At 38.4% G+C, this 17807-nt stretch overlaps 2 protein-coding genes and 1 long non-coding RNA gene across 9 annotated transcripts in view; 2 read left to right on the top strand and 1 right to left on the bottom strand.

Moving 5' to 3' along the window:
- The window catches only part of plekhg6 (pleckstrin homology domain containing, family G (with RhoGef domain) member 6), a 55041-nt gene extending 50903 nt beyond the window's left edge, over window positions 1-4138 (top strand). For all 7 annotated transcript variants that reach the window (XM_061914900.1, XM_061914905.1, XM_061914904.1 and 4 more), the window contains one exon: window positions 1783-4138. In XM_061914900.1, the coding sequence (XP_061770884.1) occupies window positions 1783-1945 (163 nt within the window). In that variant the 3' untranslated portion in view covers window positions 1946-4138. The remainder of the gene's footprint in view (window positions 1-1782) is intronic.
- LOC133561550 (protein sidekick-2-like) lies at window positions 3129-15922 on the bottom strand. The gene is made up of 8 exons (XM_061914909.1): window positions 15864-15922; window positions 15636-15744; window positions 15263-15483; window positions 8706-8960; window positions 8350-8640; window positions 8021-8275; window positions 6242-6357; window positions 3129-3931 (listed from the first exon to the last, which is right to left on the bottom strand). The coding sequence occupies exons 1-8, from the start codon at window positions 15910-15912 to the stop codon at window positions 3836-3838; spliced, it is 1392 nt and encodes a 463-aa protein (XP_061770893.1). The 5' UTR covers window positions 15913-15922; the 3' UTR covers window positions 3129-3835.
- Window positions 12831-17522, top strand: LOC133561552 (uncharacterized). Its single transcript, XR_009808716.1, has 2 exons — window positions 12831-13041; window positions 15654-17522. It is a non-coding gene; the product is annotated as an uncharacterized LOC133561552 (long non-coding RNA).
- The last annotated feature ends 285 nt before the right edge of the window (window positions 17523-17807 follow it).

The following is a 17807-nucleotide window of genomic DNA, read 5'->3' as shown; positions in this document are numbered from 1 at the left end:
GACCGGAGATCATCTAAGATGGACTGATGCAAAGTGGAAAAGTGTTATGTGGTCTGACGAGTCCACATTTCAAATTGTTTTTGGAAATATTCGACATCGTGTCATCCGGACCAAAGGGGGAAGGGAACCATCCAGACTGTTATCGACGCAGAGTTCAAAAGCCAGCATCTGTGATGGTATGGGGGTGCATTAGTACCCAAGACATGGGTAACTTACACATCTGTGAAGGCACCATTAATGCTGAAAGGTACATACAGGTTTTGGAACAGCATATGCTGCCATCTAAGCGCCGTCTTTTTCATGGACGCCCCTGCTTATTTCAGCAAGACAATGTCAAGCCACATTCAGCATGTGTTGCAACAGCGTGGCTTCGTGAAAAAAGAGTGTGGGTACTTTCCTGGCCCGCCTGCAGTCCAGACCTGTCTCCCATGGAAAATGTGTGGCACATTATGAAGCCTAAAATACGACAGCGGAGACCCCGGACTGTTGAACGACTGAAGCTCTACATAAAACAAGAATGGGAAAGAATTCCACTTTCAAAGCTTCAACAATTAGTTTCCTCAATTCCCAAATGTTTATCGAGTGTTGTTAAAAGAAAAGGGGATGTAACACAGTGGTGAACATGCCCTTTCCCAACTACTTTGGCACATGTTGCAGCCATGAAATTCTAAGTTAATTATTATTTGCAAAAAAATAAAAAAGTTTATGAGTTTGAACATCAAATATCTCGTCTTTGTAGTGCATTCAAATGAATATGGGTTGAAAAGGATTTGCAAATCATTGTATTCTGTTTATATTTACATCTAACACAATTTCCCAACTCATATGGAAACGGGGTTTGTACATACAGGTGAGAATTATAAATTAAGTTTGTCATATGCATGTGTGCCTTGGCACAGCATTATCATCATTTCATGACAGAGCCCAAAAAACATTTTACAGTTTTATACTAAAATAAATACACCTACAACTTATTAAATGAAAATGTAGGAAAAAAATACCGGCAGCAGTAAAGTTTAGATCCATGAAGGAAAAAAGAAAGTGAATGAATGTTTATAACTGAATAAATGTACATATGCAAAAAAAAATGTGTTTTCTTTGTATTATTCTTTTTTTAATGAATTAAGTAACATTTATGACAACCTCTTTCCAAAACACAATATAGAATGTTAGATATAAAAGGATAATGCATATATTTATCATTTATTTTCAAAACGGTTACAAAAAAGTGGGACCCCAAAAAATTACTGTGGGACCCCATTTTTGTGACTTGATGGGGTCCCTGGGACACCATTTTGAAAATTCCAAGCGCCAACACTGCTTATACATACATCAAAACATTACCCGTATGTTGAAGCACAGTATGCCTGACTACGGTAGCAGTAATGCTCTGCAGTCCATCAAACCAAAGTCGTACTAAAATATCTTGACAGATTTTTGAGCACCGTGTATAATGTTCTCAATACGCAATATCACATCAAAGTATTGGCCTTGCTTGTTTACGTGTCCTTGCTAGCGTTATTTATTGGACAGGTTTCAATCTGCGGTCCACACGTACATGTATCTCTTCTACATGACTGTCACACTTATCATTACACCATGTATCACATAAAATTGCTTCGAGGTCGGTAAGCACAATTGCTTTAATACGTACATTAGGTGCACTGGGTAATGTCGATTTTTGAGGAAATTAAAAGATTTTAAGTGTGCATTATATTCCCAAAAATATGGTATGTATCGTTTTAGGCTTTTTAACTTTTGTGTGCATCTCTTCCTGTTTAGTCCTTCCTTTACAAACGGCAACAACGTGGACTCGTCCGGCTGCTTCTTAGCTGACACGGGGACGATGGACTACTTTCCGATAGGCATTGTGGAAGACGTCAGCCAATCGCTGGCGTACGGCGAAGTTTCCGAGCAAAACTACGAGCAATGTAGTCAGGTGTAGTAAAGACACTGTGCCACATCCTGTCGTACATTATCATTTTGGAACCTTTTAAATGTGGTTTACATTTGGTGTACATTCATGTAATTTATTGATGTTGTACTTCATATTTATATTACGAGTCATTTCACACCAAATCTGTGGTTTTCTGTCTTTTTTTTAAGGGCGGGGGGTAATTAAAACCATGTTTCCATTCTGTAAAGTCAACTTTCTTTATGTACAGTAGTAGCAGACATTGAATAAGATAATGTACAAAAATCTACAAAAAAGTCCACACTTAAGTGCAGTGGAAATACAAACCCTGTTTCCATATGAGTTGGGAAATTGTGTTAGATGTAAATATAAACAGAATACAATGATTTGCAAATCATTTTCAACCCATATTCAGTTGAATATGCTACAAAGACAACATATTTGATGTTCAAACTGATAAAACATTTTTTTTTCTCGCAAATAATCATTAACTTTGGAATTTGATGCCAGCAACACGTGACAAAGAAGTTGGGAAAGGTGGCAATAAATACTGATAAAGTTGAGGAATGCTCATCAAACACTTATTTTGAACATCCCACAGGTGTGAAGGCTAATTGGGAACAGGTGGGTGCCATGATTGGCTATAAAAGCAGCTTCCATGAAATGCTAAGTAATTCACAAACAAGGATGGGGTGAGGGTCACCACTTTGTAAGCAAATTGTCGAACAGTTTTAGAACAACATTTCTCAATTAGTTATTGCAAGGAATTTAGGGATTTTACCATACACGGTCCTTAAAATCATCAAAAGGTTTAGAGAATCTGGAGAAATCTCTGCACGTAAGCGATATTACAGACCTTTGATCCCTCAGGCGGTACTGCATCAAAAACCGACATCGATCTCTAAAGGATATCACCACATGGGCTCAGGAACGCTTCATAAAACCACTGTCAGTAACTACAGTTGGTCGCTACATCTGTAAGTGCAAGTTAAAACTCTACTATGTAAAGCAAAACCCATTTATCAACAACACCAAGGAACGCCGCTGGCTTGGCTGGGCCCGAGCTCATCTAAGATGGACTGATGCAAAGTGTAAAAGTGTTCTGTGGTCTGGCGAGTACACATTTCAAATTATATTTGGAAACTGTGGATGTGGTGTCCTCCGGAACAAAGAGGAAAATAACCATTTGGATTGTTATAGGCGCAAAAGTTGAAAAGCCAGCATGTGTGATGGTATGGGGGTGTATTAGTGCCCAAGGCATGGGTAACTTACACATCTGTGAAGGCACCATTAATGCTGAAAGGTGCATACAGGTTTTGGAGCAACATATGTTGTCATCCAAGCAACGTTATCATGGACGCCCCTGCTTATTTCAGCAAGACAATGCCAAACCACGTGTTACAACAGCCTGGTTTCATAGTAAAAGAGTGCGGGTACTTTCCTGGCCCGCCTGCAGTCCAGACCTGTCTCCCATCGAAAATGTGTGGTGCATTATGAAGCGTAAAATACGACAGCGGAGACCCCGGACTGTTGAACGACTAAAGATCTACATAAAACAAGAATGAGAAAGAATTCCACTTTCAAAGCTTCCACAATTAGTTTCCTCAATTCCCAAACGTTTATTGCGTTAAAAGATTTTTGTTGTTGAAAGAAAAGGTGATGTAACACAGTGGTGAACATGCCCTTTCCCAACTACTTTGGCACATGTTGCAGCCATGAAATTCTAAGTTAATTATTATATGCAAAAAAAAAAACAAAGTTTATGAGTTTGAACATCAAATATGTTGTCTTTGTAGTGCATTCAACTGAATATGGGTTGAAAAGGATTTGCAAATCATTGTATTCCGTTTATATTTACATCTAACATAATTTCCCAACTCATATGGAAACGGGGTTCGTACAAGCGGGTGTGTTGTGTCTTCACTTTTTCTCTTGGCATTTCTGTCCTTTGTCACGCTCATTGGACCTAGCGTGAAGAATCGTCTCCAGTGCAGAAAAGTGGAAGATTTGTGTCCTCTGTGGGGCGGAAGGAACAAACATGAGTGAGCACAATAACAGACTTTTAAGATGCTGTGCAACATCTGAAGAATAGAGTCACGTTATAGTAGCATTTATGGCGGCTGCCAAACGATTGTTGATCATTCTGTAGTTCACAGGAAGGTTGATCAGAAACTGATTATATTTTGAATGTATTAATTTATTTGTTTATAAATTAAAATGTGCTTAATTATTGTTTTATGTCATAATATACTTGTCATGTTTTGTGGTCACGTTCTGTTTTGTTTTGGATTCATTGGGCACTCTTGTTTGTTTTTGTCAACATGCCAACCCATCAGTTGTCACCTGTTTTATGTTCACGACTCACGCACCTGACTTGTCTGGACTCACGCACCAGTCATCAATGCACCTATTTAAGCCTGTAGTTGCCAGGCAGTCAGCCTGGCGACATCACCCTCTACGCACACTTGCTCCATGCTGATGATCCATGCTCTTTTCTCGTTCCCCGTAAGTTTTGTTATTCATGCCATAGTTTGCAAGTTTTGTTTTATGTCCATAGTTTATGTCGTGGTAATAATTGTATCTCCTTTGAGAGCCCCTTTTGTTTATACCCTTTGTTTTGTTTGTACTTTTCGAGTTAAAACTAAAAGATATCATTACCTTCACGCCATGTCCGGTTCATTCGTTTTGCACCACGAGAAAACAAACCGCACCGTAGTCCTCGCCTTGACAATACTGTAGCATTTTTATTAATATGTTATTTTAATGCGGGTGTTTTTGCATTTCTTCCACATTTTTACCATATTTATTAAAACATTTTTGGGGTTACTTAGACAAGACATGCATCATTTTATTTATTTTGATTAAAATGCTTAATGTTTCCAAATAGTGTTTTTGGGAAAAGCTTTGAATGCAGCGTAGTATGTAGTATATCTTTGTGGAGTTTGTTTTTTTGTGATTCCACAGTTCTTCAACATGCAGGTTTAAAGGCCTTCTGAAATGAGATGTTCTTATTTAAACGGGGATAGCAGGTCCATTCTATGTGTCATATTTGATCATTTCGCGATATTGCCATATTTTTGCTGAAAGGATTTAGTAGAGAACATCGAGGATGAAGTTCGCAACTTTTGGTCGCTAATAAGAAAAGCCTTGCCTGTACCGGAAGTAGCAGACGATGTGCGCGTGACATCACGGGTTGTGGAGCTCCTCACATCTGAACATTGTTTACAATCGTGGCCACCAGCAGCGAGAGCGATTCGGACCGAGAAAGCGACGATTTCCCCATTAATTTGAGCGAGGATGAAAGATTTGTGGATGAGGAAAGTGAGAGTGAAGAACTAGGAGGAAAAAAAAAAGGACTAGGGCAATGCGAGCGATTCAGATGTTATTAAAAAAATTACTAGGATAATTCTGGAAAATCCCTTATCTGCTTATTGTGTTACTAGTGTTTTAGTGAGATTATATAGTCGTACCTGTACAACCTGAAGGTCAGCCCCGCACATTTCGTCAGCACCAGTCGACAGGTGGTGGCGATGCCCATCTCTGCCCTTTGCAAGGGACCCTCTTCGAAACACGATCTTTCGAAATGATCGCTGCATAATACACTGTACTTTGTGTGTGTGGTCCAATCCAACCGTGTTCGCTTGACATCTCTGTTCCATAGTAAAGCTTGACTGTCATGTTTCGGGAATGTAAACAATGAAACACCGGCTTTGTTTGTGTTGCTAAAGGCGGCCGCAATAAACAGCTTCCCACCGACAGCTTTCTTCTTTGACGTCTCCATTATTCATTGAACAAATTGCCAAAGATTCAGCAACACAGATGTCCATAAAACTGTGGAATTATGCGATGAAAGCAGACGACTTATAGCTGGGAATGGTGATGGAACAAAATGTCCTCTGCAATGTGTGACGTTACGCGCACGTGTCATCATACCGCGACGTTTAAGCATGATACTTCCACGTGAAATTTAAAATTGTAATTTAGTAAACTAAGGCGGTCGTATTGTCATGTGTTGCAATGTTAATATTTCATCATTGATATATAAACTATCAGACTGCGTGGTCGGTAGTAGTGGCTTTCAGTAGGCCTTTAAAATAAAGCCAACAGTGCAATTTTTTGTGGTCTACTTTTTTTAGAAAAGTAGCAAAATTTTGGTACCAGTACCAAAATATTGTTATCGGGACAACACTAGCACCTAGTACCCCTTGAGAACAGACGCTGGCTTGACCACCACGCATGTCCAATGACCACCAAGCAATCGCGGGCATCGGCAAATGAAGTTATTAACAGTGCATTTTGAATTTACAACATACAAACGTCTCTTACCCACTGCTGATGCCTGTACAGCTGACCCACAATCAGAACCAAAAGAACGAGGAGAACGCTGAGACTGAGCGCCATCGATGTGTTGTTGAAAGGACTTGTTGACTCAGTTAGAGGACCTGTGATTTGTTTAAGGAGAATACAAATAACATAAATACATTTCATCAAAATTGAATTTAAAGGCCTACTGAAATGAGATGTTCTTATTCAAACGGGGATAGCAGCTCCATTCTATGTGTCATACTTCATCATTTTGCGATATTGCCATATTTTTGCTGAAAGGATTTGGTAGAGAACATCGACGATAAAGTTCGCAACTTTTGGTCGATAATAGAAAAGCCTTGCCTGTATTGGAAGTAGCAGACGATGACATCACAAGTGTGAGGGCTCCTCACGTCCTCACATTGTTTTTAATGGGAGCCTCCAACAAAAAGAGCTATTCGGACCGAGAAAACCACAATTTCCCCATTAATTTGAGCGAGGATGAAAGATTCGTGTTTGAGGATATTGATAGCGACGGACTAGGAAAAAAAAAATCAAGTTAAAAAAAAACGCGATTGCATTGGGACGGATTCAGATGTTTTTAGACACATTTACTAGGATAATTCTGGGAAATCCCTTATCTTTCTATTGTGTTGCTAGTGTTTTAGTGAGTTTAATAGTACCTGATAGTGTGTCCACGGGTGTCTTGAGGACAGTATCTGACGGAAGTCGACGGCAGCTGTATGAACGACACAAGCTCAGCTGATCTCCGGTAAGTGGCGGCTTTTTACCACAATTTTCTCACCGAAAACTGCTGGTTGACATTTGGTCGGGATCCATGTTCGCTTGACCGCTCTGATCCATTGGAAAGCTTCACCTCCGGGAATTTTAAACAAGGAATCACCGTGTGTTTGTGTGGCTAAAGGCTAAAGCTTCCCACCTCCATCTTTCTACTTTGACTTCTCCATTATTAATTGAACAAATTGCAAAAGATTCAGCAACACAGATGTCCAAAAACACTGTGTAAATATGCGGTTAAAGCAGACGACTTTTAGCTGTGTGTGTGTGCAGCGCTAATATTTCCTAACAGTCCGTGACGTCACACGTACACGTCATTATTCCGCGACGTTTTTTTAACAAGAAACCCCCGGGAAATTTAAAATTGCAATTTAGTAAACTAAAGCGGCCGTATTGGCATGTGTTGCAATTTTAATATTTCATCATTGATATATAAACTATCAGACTGCGTGGTCGCTAGTAGTGGCTTTCAGTCACGCTTCGTGGCGCGGAGTGTCCACTTTGTGGATGCACACACTACCAGTCAGCAGGATTGCAGGTAAGAATAACTTTTAATATAATAAAACAAAAGAACACTGGTGCAAAAAAGGGGAAAAACAAAGCGCGTGCCAATGCACGGAAAGCTAATGCTAAAACGTAGCAGGAAACAGAAAACATTAAACGACGTGAAGCTAAGGCGGAACTTAGCACAAAATAATCGAGGACACAGGAGACAAAAACGTGACGTGTTGCGAGAAGCAAGTCATGGACCGAGGACGAAGTAAGGAATCAGGTGGGCTCAAATACACAACAATGATTAGAAACAGGTGTGTGACAGGAGCCCGTGAGGAGGAACACACTACGTTGCCATGGTGACTAACACAAACAAGGATCGGCAGAGTCCAGAAACAAAACATGAACAAAGACATAAAAAAGGGCAAAACCATTAACGATTGTGACACTTTCAGTAGGCCTTTAATTGAATTAAAGTCATTTGATTTCTTCTAATTGAATTTAAATTACCATTCTGAGGAATGATGCGATGTGTTACGTTTCCCAGAAGGCCTTCTTTACTGTAAAAGCGACACACCCAGTCTCCAACACCCTCATCGTTCCCGTTTGTCATATAAAGAGTCTTTCCTTCCTGGATGGGTTCAACCAATGGTGTGCCGCTGGGGTCAAAGGTCACGTGAACCCACTGGTAACGGGCGACCTCGCTGGTGTCCGTCAGCTGACATGTCAGTGCCACTGTTTTCCTCCACGAGACGCTGCGGCCAACTATGCACACGTGCATGAGCGTTAATCAATGCATGAATATTGTTAAGGATTCATAAAAAGATGCGATGATTCACCTTTGGCGACGACGAGCTGCATCCTTCGAGACAGGCTTTGTCCTCCAACCACACCTGCACATCTGTAAATCCCCTCATCTTCAAAACTGACATTTCCCAGCCGGGCCGACTGGTCCCAAGCAGGTTTGGAAGCTGGCGATGAAGACGAAAAGGAAGGAGGAAGAGGACCAGAAGGTTTGTGCCAGCTGGTCTCAGAAGGGCTTAGTCCAGGTGAGAAGACACAAGGGAGGGTGGCTGCACGTCCCACAGCTGCGTACATCACTACATCATCTCGAGATGGATGGAGGATTCCTGCAGGGAAAGAATGAAAAGTGTAAAAAGTAATATTTTATTGGAAAAATTCAAGTATGTGTCACCTTTCACGGTTAAATCTGCAGATGCTCGGCCCTCCAAGCCTTGGTGGGCCACCACGCAAGTCCACTTTCCTGTCAGGCTCACGCTGGCTGTTTCCTCCACGGTCCACTGAGCCGCTTTGGGGTTCTCTCCACTTGTGGACACAAATGTGCTGTTGTTCAATCCCCACTGCACGCTGGCACCCACAGGCTGAGGCGACACGTCACAGCGCATGGAGACCTTCATCCCCGCCACGGGGGACACGGACGAGAAAGACACTGGAAAGAAAGAATATCATTTATTGTCTGTTTTTAGCCTTTCAAAAAATATGTTCATACATTTTTTGTACTTAAGCTGTTCATAATTCTTGTACGGCTTCTTTAAAAAATGCTACAAGAATCAGTAATGATTATTTTATAATTTGTGAAACATTTATGAAATTTATTGGTATTTTATTATTTCATTTATATTATAATATATATTTTTTTACTAATTAATCTGTTTAATAATTATAAAAAAATATTTATATACAAGTAGATTTTTTACATATAAAAAATACATTTTTTTAAAGAGCAAGTTCTTTGAAATATTTAGCAAAAGTTGTTATTTTTATTTTATCGGTTATGAGAGAATTTTCTTGTTATTTTTCCTTTTTAATGTGTGAAAATGTATTTTATGGACAGCACAGAGCAGGCATTTATATACTTGCTGATGTTTATAATTATTGTACAGCTCCTTTAAAAACAATGCTACAAAAATCAGTAATAATAAAAATATAGACATTTTTTAGTATTTTATAATTTCAGAAAAATGTATGTAATTCATTTGTATTTTTATAATTTCATTTACATTATAATATATTTTTTTTTTTTTTACAAATAACCTGTTTAATAATTACAAAAAATGTACTTACAAATTGTTGTTTTTTACATACAAAAAAATGTAATAGTTTTAAAGAGCAAGTTCTTTAACTATTTAGCAAAATAAAAATATAGCCATTTTTTAGTATTTTATAATTTCAGAAAAATGTTTGTAACTTATTTGTATTTTTATCATTTCATTTACATTATAATATATTATTATTTTTTTTTTACAAATAATCTGTTTAATATTTACAAAAAATTTACTTCCAAGTTGTTGTTTTTTACATACAAAAAAATGTAATGGTTTTAAAGAGCAAGTTCTTTAAGTATTTTGCAAAAATCGTTATTTTTATTTTATCGGTTGTGAGAGAATTTGCTTGTTATTTTTTCTTTTTAATGTGTGAAAATATATTTTCATAGACAGTACAGAGCGGTCATTTATTTAATTTTTTTTAGTGTTGGGTTAGTAAAACTGTATCGTAATCTAATTGAAAATAGTAAAAATATCTAGTAAAATATGTACATACATACATTTGTAATGCTGTTTTAGGTTGATTTTTGTTTTTTAGTTCCCGTCGTTCCTGTGAATTTTGTCTGGTTAAAAAAGACAGCAAGAAATAAAAATAAGTCAAATATAGATTTTTATGACAATTTTTCAAGTAATTTTTGAATTTGTGTTTTTAGTTGTTTTGTTGTTTAATTGATTTGCATTTGTTATCATTTAATTTACTTCATATAAATATAGTAAATGGAGTAAAAATATTTGATAAAATATAGCTGCGTACTTGTAATTGTAGATGTATGTCTTTTTGAATTCCCGTTCCTGCTGTCCCTATGAATTCTGCCTAGCAACAAGAAAAATAAGAAAGAATCTGTCAATTAGTTGTTTTTTTCTTGTTGTTCTTTTTTTTACATTTTCAAAAGTAATTTTGAAAGGTGATGTTTTTTTGCATTTTGTTTGATTTATTTTGCATTGGTGATTCTTTTCTTTTCTTTATATTATAGTATTTTTAAGATATTTAAAATAAATATAGTAAATACAGTAGAAATATTTAGTGAAATATGTACGTATTTGAAATTGTAAATTGTTGACGTTTTGAATTCCAGTTCTTTCTGTCCCTATGAATTCTGCCTATTAACAAGAAAAATAAGAAATAATCCGTAAAATATTGTTGTTTTTTTGTTCTTTTTATTAAGTTATCAAAAGTAATTTGGAAAGTATTTTTTGTATTTAGTTTTATCTAATTGCATTGTTATTATTTTATTTTATTTGTATTGTATCATTTTTAAGATATTTGAAATAAATATAGTAAATAGAGTAAAATATATATGTAAAATATGTAAATATTTGTAATTGTACATTTTTTTACGTTTTGAATTCCAGTTCCTGCTGTCCCTATAAATTCTGCCTATCAACAAGAAAAATAAGAAATAATTTGTCAAATATTGTTGTTTTTGTCACATTTTTAAAAGTAATTTTGAAAGTTTTTTTTTTTTTGTATTTTTTTGTTTGATTTAATTGCATGTATTATTACTTTATTTACTTTATATATTTTTTTAATTTTTAAGATATTTAAAATAAATATAGCAAACAGAGTAAAAATATGTATGTTTATTTTTGACTTTTTGAATTCAAGTTCCCGCTGTCCCTACGAATTCTGCATAGCAACAAGGAAAATAAGAAATAATCCGTCAAATATTGTTGTTTTTGTCAAAAGTAATTTTGAAAGTTGTTTTTTATTTGTATTTTGTTGTTTGATTTAATTGCATTTATTATTATTTTATTTACTTTATTTGTATCTTCATTTTTAAGATATTTAAAATAAATATAGCAAACAGAGTAACAATATTTAGTAAAATATTTATGTATATTTTTGACTTTTTGAATTCAAGTTCCCGCTGTCCCTACGAATTCTGCATAGCAACCAGGAAAATAAGAAATGATCCGTCAAATATTATAAGGTTGTTTTGTACATGTTGTATATTAATGTTGCATGTTTTATTTCTGTTTATAGATTCAAATGTTTTGCTAGTTTTTTTCAGGCCAGTAATCCATAAAAAGTGTGAAAAAACTGATACCGTATTTTTCGGAGTATAAATCGCTCCGGAGTATAAATCGCACCTGCCGAAAATGTATAATAAAGAAGGAAAAAAACCTATATAAGTCGCATTTTTTGGGGTAAATTTATTTGATAAAACCCAACACCAAGAATAGACATTTGAAAGGCAATTTAAACTAAATAAAGAATAGTGAACAACAGGCTGAATAAGTGTAGGTTATATGAGGCATAAATAAGCAACTGCTATGTTAACCTAACATATTATGGTAAGAGTCATTCAAATAACTATAACATATAGAACATGCTATACCTTTACCAAACTATCTCTCACTCCTAATCCATAAATCCCACGATTTAGCTCATTCTCTTACGTGTATGAGATAAATAATATTATTAGATATTTTACGGTAATGTAGGCAGAGGTGGGTAGTAACGCGCTACATTTACTCCGTTACATTTACTTGAGTAACTTTTAGGATAAATTGTACTTCTACGAGTAGTTTTTATGCAACATTCTTTTACTGGGGCGGCATAGCTCGGTTGGTAGAGCGGCTGTGCCAGCAACTTGAGGGTTGCAGGTTCGATTCCCGCGTCTGCCATCCTAGTCACTGCCATTGTGTCCTTGGGCAAGACACTTTACCCACCTGCTCCCAGTGCCACCCACACTGATTTAAATGTAACTTAGATATTGGGTTTCACTATGTAAAGCGCTTTGAGTCACTAGAGAAAAGCGCTATATAAATATAATTCACTTCACCTCACTTTTACTTGAGTATATTTATACAGAAGAAACGTTACTTTAACTCCGCTCCATTTATCTACATTCAGCTCGCTACTCGCTACTCGCTACTTTTGTTTATCGATCTGTTAATGTTTGTTTTGGTTAATGACAGAGCTTCAATGTAGAATCTACGCATGCCTGTGTTTCACCAATCACATGCAGTCACTGGTGACGTTGGACCAATCAAACAGAGCCAGGCGGTCACATGACCCGACTTAAACAAGTTGAAAAACTTATTGGGGTGTTACCATTTAGTGGTCAATTGTACGGAATATGTACTGTACTGTGCAATCTACTAATAAAAGTATCAATCAATTAATCAAAAGTGTAAAGGAAAAAAGCCACTTTTTATTTCAACCGTACTTCCCGACTGATCGCACACTTCCTGTCTTCACAATAAAAGCGCCGCTCCATTGCGCCTGCGCTAACAAAATAAGAGTCTCCGAAAGCCAGCGCAAACAAGCTAGCAAGCTACGGAGTTTGCCGCCGATGTATTTCTTGTAAAGTGTATAAAAACGAATATTGAAGCTGGACAAATAAGATGCCAAAAACCAACCACTTTCATGTGCTATTGGACAGAAAAGAACAACTTTTTTTCTCCTCCATTTGAAAACGTGGACGTCTGATTCCAATCAATGCAAGTCATCAGAATCAGGTAATACACCAACTTATATTCTTGTCTTCATGAAAGTTAGGAATCTATATGTTAAACATGCATGTATATTCATTAAAACACCTTAACATGTCAACAAAAACGGCAATATAAATAAATATAAATTATGTACTGTATATATAAATGTATATATATATGATATGTGTGTGTATGTATATATGAGGTAGATCACCTCGACTTGGTCATTTATTAAGTAATTGATTAACGTTGAAAAACTTATTGGGGTGTTACCATTTAGTGGTCAATTGTATGGAATATGTACTGTACTGTGCAATCTACTAATAAAAGTTTCAATCAATCAATCAATCAATCAATCAATCAATGAATGAATGCCTACTGAGCCTATGGAGCTGTTAAGTTATTGTGGCTAAATGTGCCTTAATTTTTTTTATTTTAATGTATTATTATTTAATATATATTATTGTTTTAGTTGCTTAAGAGATATTCCTGGCTCTGAATTTGCTCATTGCTATTTTTATGTTTTTGTGCATTATTTGTTGCGGTAATCATTAAACAAACAGGTTACTCATCAGTTACTCAGTACTTGAGTAGTTTTTTCACAACACACTTTTTACTTTTACTCAAGTCAATATTTGAGTGACTACTCCTTACTTTTACTTGAGTAATTCATCTCTAAAGTAACTGTACTCTTACTTGAGTACAATTTCTGGCTACTCTACCCACCTCTGCTTATAGTCTGAAAAATACGGTAATTGAAATACTACATGATGTAATGCAGGGGTGCCCATTACGTCGATCGCGAGCTACCAGTCGACCGCGGGGGGGGTGTCAGTCGATCTCCAGCCAGGCTTTTAAAAAAAAATATACCTAAAAATGAGTGATCATCAATCTTCACCAAGACGTCACTTAAATGACATTCACGGTACCGGAGGGTCTTGTGAGATGACGCTGGCTGCTGCAAGATCATTATTATGAAAATATGACCGAGAGGAAGGCGAGAAACACTTTTTATTTCAACAGACTCTGGCGCCGTACCTTCCGTCAAAACTCTAAAGGCCGACTGCACATTTCCTATCTTCACAATAAAAGCCCTGCTTCATGCTGCCTGCGCTAACTAAATACAGAGTCTCGGAAAACTGGCGTGCACAAGCGATCCCTCAGAAAGCTGGCGTGCACATCACTTGTGCACGCCAGCTTTCCGAGACTCTTATTCTGTTAGCGCAGGCAGCATGAAGCAGGGCTTTTATTGTGAAGATAGGAAATGTGCAGTCGGCCTTTATAGTTTTGACGGAAGGGACGGCGCGAAAGTCTGTTGAAATAAAAAGTGTTTCTCGCCTTCCTCTCTGTCCATCCATCCATTTTCTACCGCTTATTCCCTTTCGGGGTCGCGGGGGGCGCTGGCACCTATCTCAGCTACAATCGGGCGGAAGGCGGGGTACACCCTGGACAAGTCGCCACCTCATCACAGGGCCAACACAGATAGACAGACAACATTCACACACTAGGGCCAATTTAGTGTTGCCAATCAACCTATCCCCAGGTGCATGTCTTTGGAGGTGGGAGGAAGCCGGAGTACCCGGAGGGAACCCACGCATTCACGGGGAGAACATGCAAACTCCACACAGAAAGATCCCGAGCCTGGATTTGAACCCAGGACTGCAGGACCTTCGTATTGTGAGGCAGACGCACTAACCCCTCTGCCACCGTGAAGCCCTTCCTCTCTGTCATTTTTTCATAATAATGAACTGGCAGCAGCCAGCGTCATCTCACAAGACCCTCGGGTGCCGTGAATGTCAATCAAGCAAGCTACGGAATTTGCCGCCAATGTTTTTCTTGTAAAGTGTATGGAAGCTGGATGAATTAGATGCCAAAAACCAACCACTTTCATGTGGTATTGTACAGAAAGGACAACTTTTTTTCTCCTCCATTTGAAAATGTGGGCGTTATCATCATTACTGTCTGATTCCAATCAATGCAAGTCATCAGAATCAGGTAATACACCAACTTATATTCTTGTCTTTGTGAAAGAAAGACATCTATATGTGTTACACATGCTTGTATTATCATTAAACACATTTAACTTGTTTACAAAAATGTCTCTTTCATAAATAAATAAATATAAATGATATATATAAATGAGGTAGATCCCCTCGAGTTGGTCAATTGAAAAGTAGCTCGCCTGCAGAAAAAGTGGGGGCACCCCTGCTGTAATGGATAATAGTTACTATTTGAATAGTACTACCTGTGATGACTCTCAGCATGACCAAGCGTGTCTCGGACTGTCCTCCGCTGTTGAACGAGCACACAAACATGCCGCCGTCGTCCTCCCTGACGTCGTTTATGTGCAGACTGCAGTCGCCTCTGTCTAACTGGGGGTGAGGGCATCGCACACGCTGGGCTCCTCTCTGCAGCCATTTGTAGCCCCAGAACTGCATCCCACTCTTCTCCTGTCTCCACACGGTACTGCGGGCGGAGAGGTGCACAACACAATGGATGAAACCCACATTTCATTGCAAGAGGCTTCTTCCACACCAAACTAATCCAAATGGACACCACAAAATGTGTTCAAAGCTGAACAATAAGACTTTTATTAAATAAAGACAAATGTCTGATACCCTTGGTTGCGTTTCCAGGTGATGGCGGGAGATGAAGCGTTGCAAACACACGGGAGTACAACTTTGGAGTTGGACTCAGCAAACACCTGCTGTACTTCATGGCGACCCTCTAGGACAACAATGAGAAATTCTAAATATATCCATTTTCTACCGCTTGTCCCTTTCAGGGTTCAGCTGCACATGGGCACCATGGACAACGTCATTTAAAAGAATTAAAATGTAAATTACCTGTCATAGACCATGATATCAAGCCGAATACTAAACATTCCACCAGCATTTCTTCTCGACTGAAGGCAAAATGTATTTGGTGACGTCGAGTGATGAAATGTGTAATATATGCCGACAAACGGGGGCGGAGTCTTTGGTTGTTGCTCATCTGCTGTGTGTGTCAGCTTGGAAACTGCAAGCGAGGAGGAGACCCGGCCACATCCTCCCACGGATTCTCTCTCTCGTTCTCTCCACCGTGTCTACGTAAAGACCACTAACAAAAAGTGCAAAATATTGCAAAATAGAGTAAAATTTTCACACCTGAAGTGAAATGGTTAATGCGCATCAGCGTCGATGCCGGTCAGTCGTCTTTCACACCTGTTCTGACGTCATCACCAGTAAACGCCGCATAAAAGCATGCATGCATCTTGTAGAAACTGTTAAAAAAATTGTGTAAATTGTGTGTGAATTATCAGAAAACTTTCAGATTTCTTTTACTTAATTGAGTAGTTGAGAGCTGTCCTTTTTCAACCAAGCAAAGTCTTGGGGCATTCCGCTGTGTACGTTGGAATGCGACGAGAGGGGTTTTCTTTTGTCCTCAAAGACCCACCGAAGCTAAAACCAGGACGAGCCCAAGCCCGAAGCATCATCTTTCTTTTGTCTTCAATGTGACCAAAAACAATGACTGTTTATATACTCCCCATTCCTGTTTTGCCAAAGCTGAGACCAGGACGAGCCCGGACCCGAGGCATCGTCTTCTTTTGTCTTCAATGTGACCAAAAACAATGACTGTTTATATACTCCCCATTCCTGTTTTGCCAAAGCTGAAACCAGGACGAGCCCAAGCCCGAAGCATCATCTTTCTTTTGTCTTCAATGTGACCAAAAACAACAACTGTTTATATACTCCCCATTCCTGTTTTGCCGAAGCTGAGACCAGGACGAGCCCGGACCCAGGGCATCCTCTCCTTTTGTCTTCAATGTGACCAAAAACAATGACTGTTTATATACTCCCCATTCCTGTTTTGCCGAAGCTGAGACCAGGACGAGCCCGGACCTGAGGCATCGTCTTCTTTTGTCTTCAATGTGACCAAAAACAACGACTGTTTATATACTCCCCATTCCTGTTTTGCCGAAGCTGAGACCAGGACGAGCCCGGACCCGAGGCATCGTCTTCTTTTGTCTTCAATGTGACCAAAAACAACGACTGTTTATATACTCCCCATTCCTGTTTTGCCGAAGCTGAGACCAGGACGAGCCCAAGCCCGAGGCATCCTCTCCTTTTGTCTTCAATGTGACCAAAAACAATGACTGTTTATATACTCCCCATTCCTGTTTTGCCGAAGCTGAGACCAGGACGAGCCCGGACCCGAGGCATCGTCTTCTTTTGTCTTCAATGTGACCAAAAACAACAACTGTTTATATACTCCCCATTCCTGTTTTGCCGAAGCTGAGACCAGGACGAGCCCGGACCCGAGGCATCGTCTTCTTTTGTCTTCAATGTGACCGAAAACAGTGACCGTGTGTATACTCCCCATTCCTGTTTTGACATGTGTTGTTGCGTAAACATTGACTACCTAAATAAAAGAGGAGACGAAAACATTTTCGCCAGAGCTTGGTGCAGGAACTGTGCAAGGTGTACAGAGGCCATGTCTCTCCTCAGATCTGAGTCCAAATTGAAGTCTGTCTCTGTTTGATTCCTTGCCTTTTTGTCTTGTTTAATAGATGTCAACAGTGTTTGAACCTGACAGAAACACTCACTCTGTTGTCCATAAATGTGCTTACAATGTGGATTTAAAGCAAGAATGTTAGGCCTCAAATGTCAAATAAAACTTGTTTTTTGTAGCATTAACGGCCAGACTACAACATGTAATGATAACCATTAGGGTGTGAGAAAAAATCTATTTGAATACGAATCGTGATTCTCACGTTGTGTGATTCAGAATCGATTCTCTATTTTTTTTCT

This window comes from Nerophis ophidion, linkage group LG11 (genome assembly GCF_033978795.1).
Source record: "Nerophis ophidion isolate RoL-2023_Sa linkage group LG11, RoL_Noph_v1.0, whole genome shotgun sequence".
NCBI lineage: Eukaryota > Metazoa > Chordata > Actinopteri > Syngnathiformes > Syngnathidae > Nerophis > Nerophis ophidion.
Note: the sequence above shows the minus strand (reverse complement) of the source record. Positions and strands in the feature narration are given on the sequence as shown.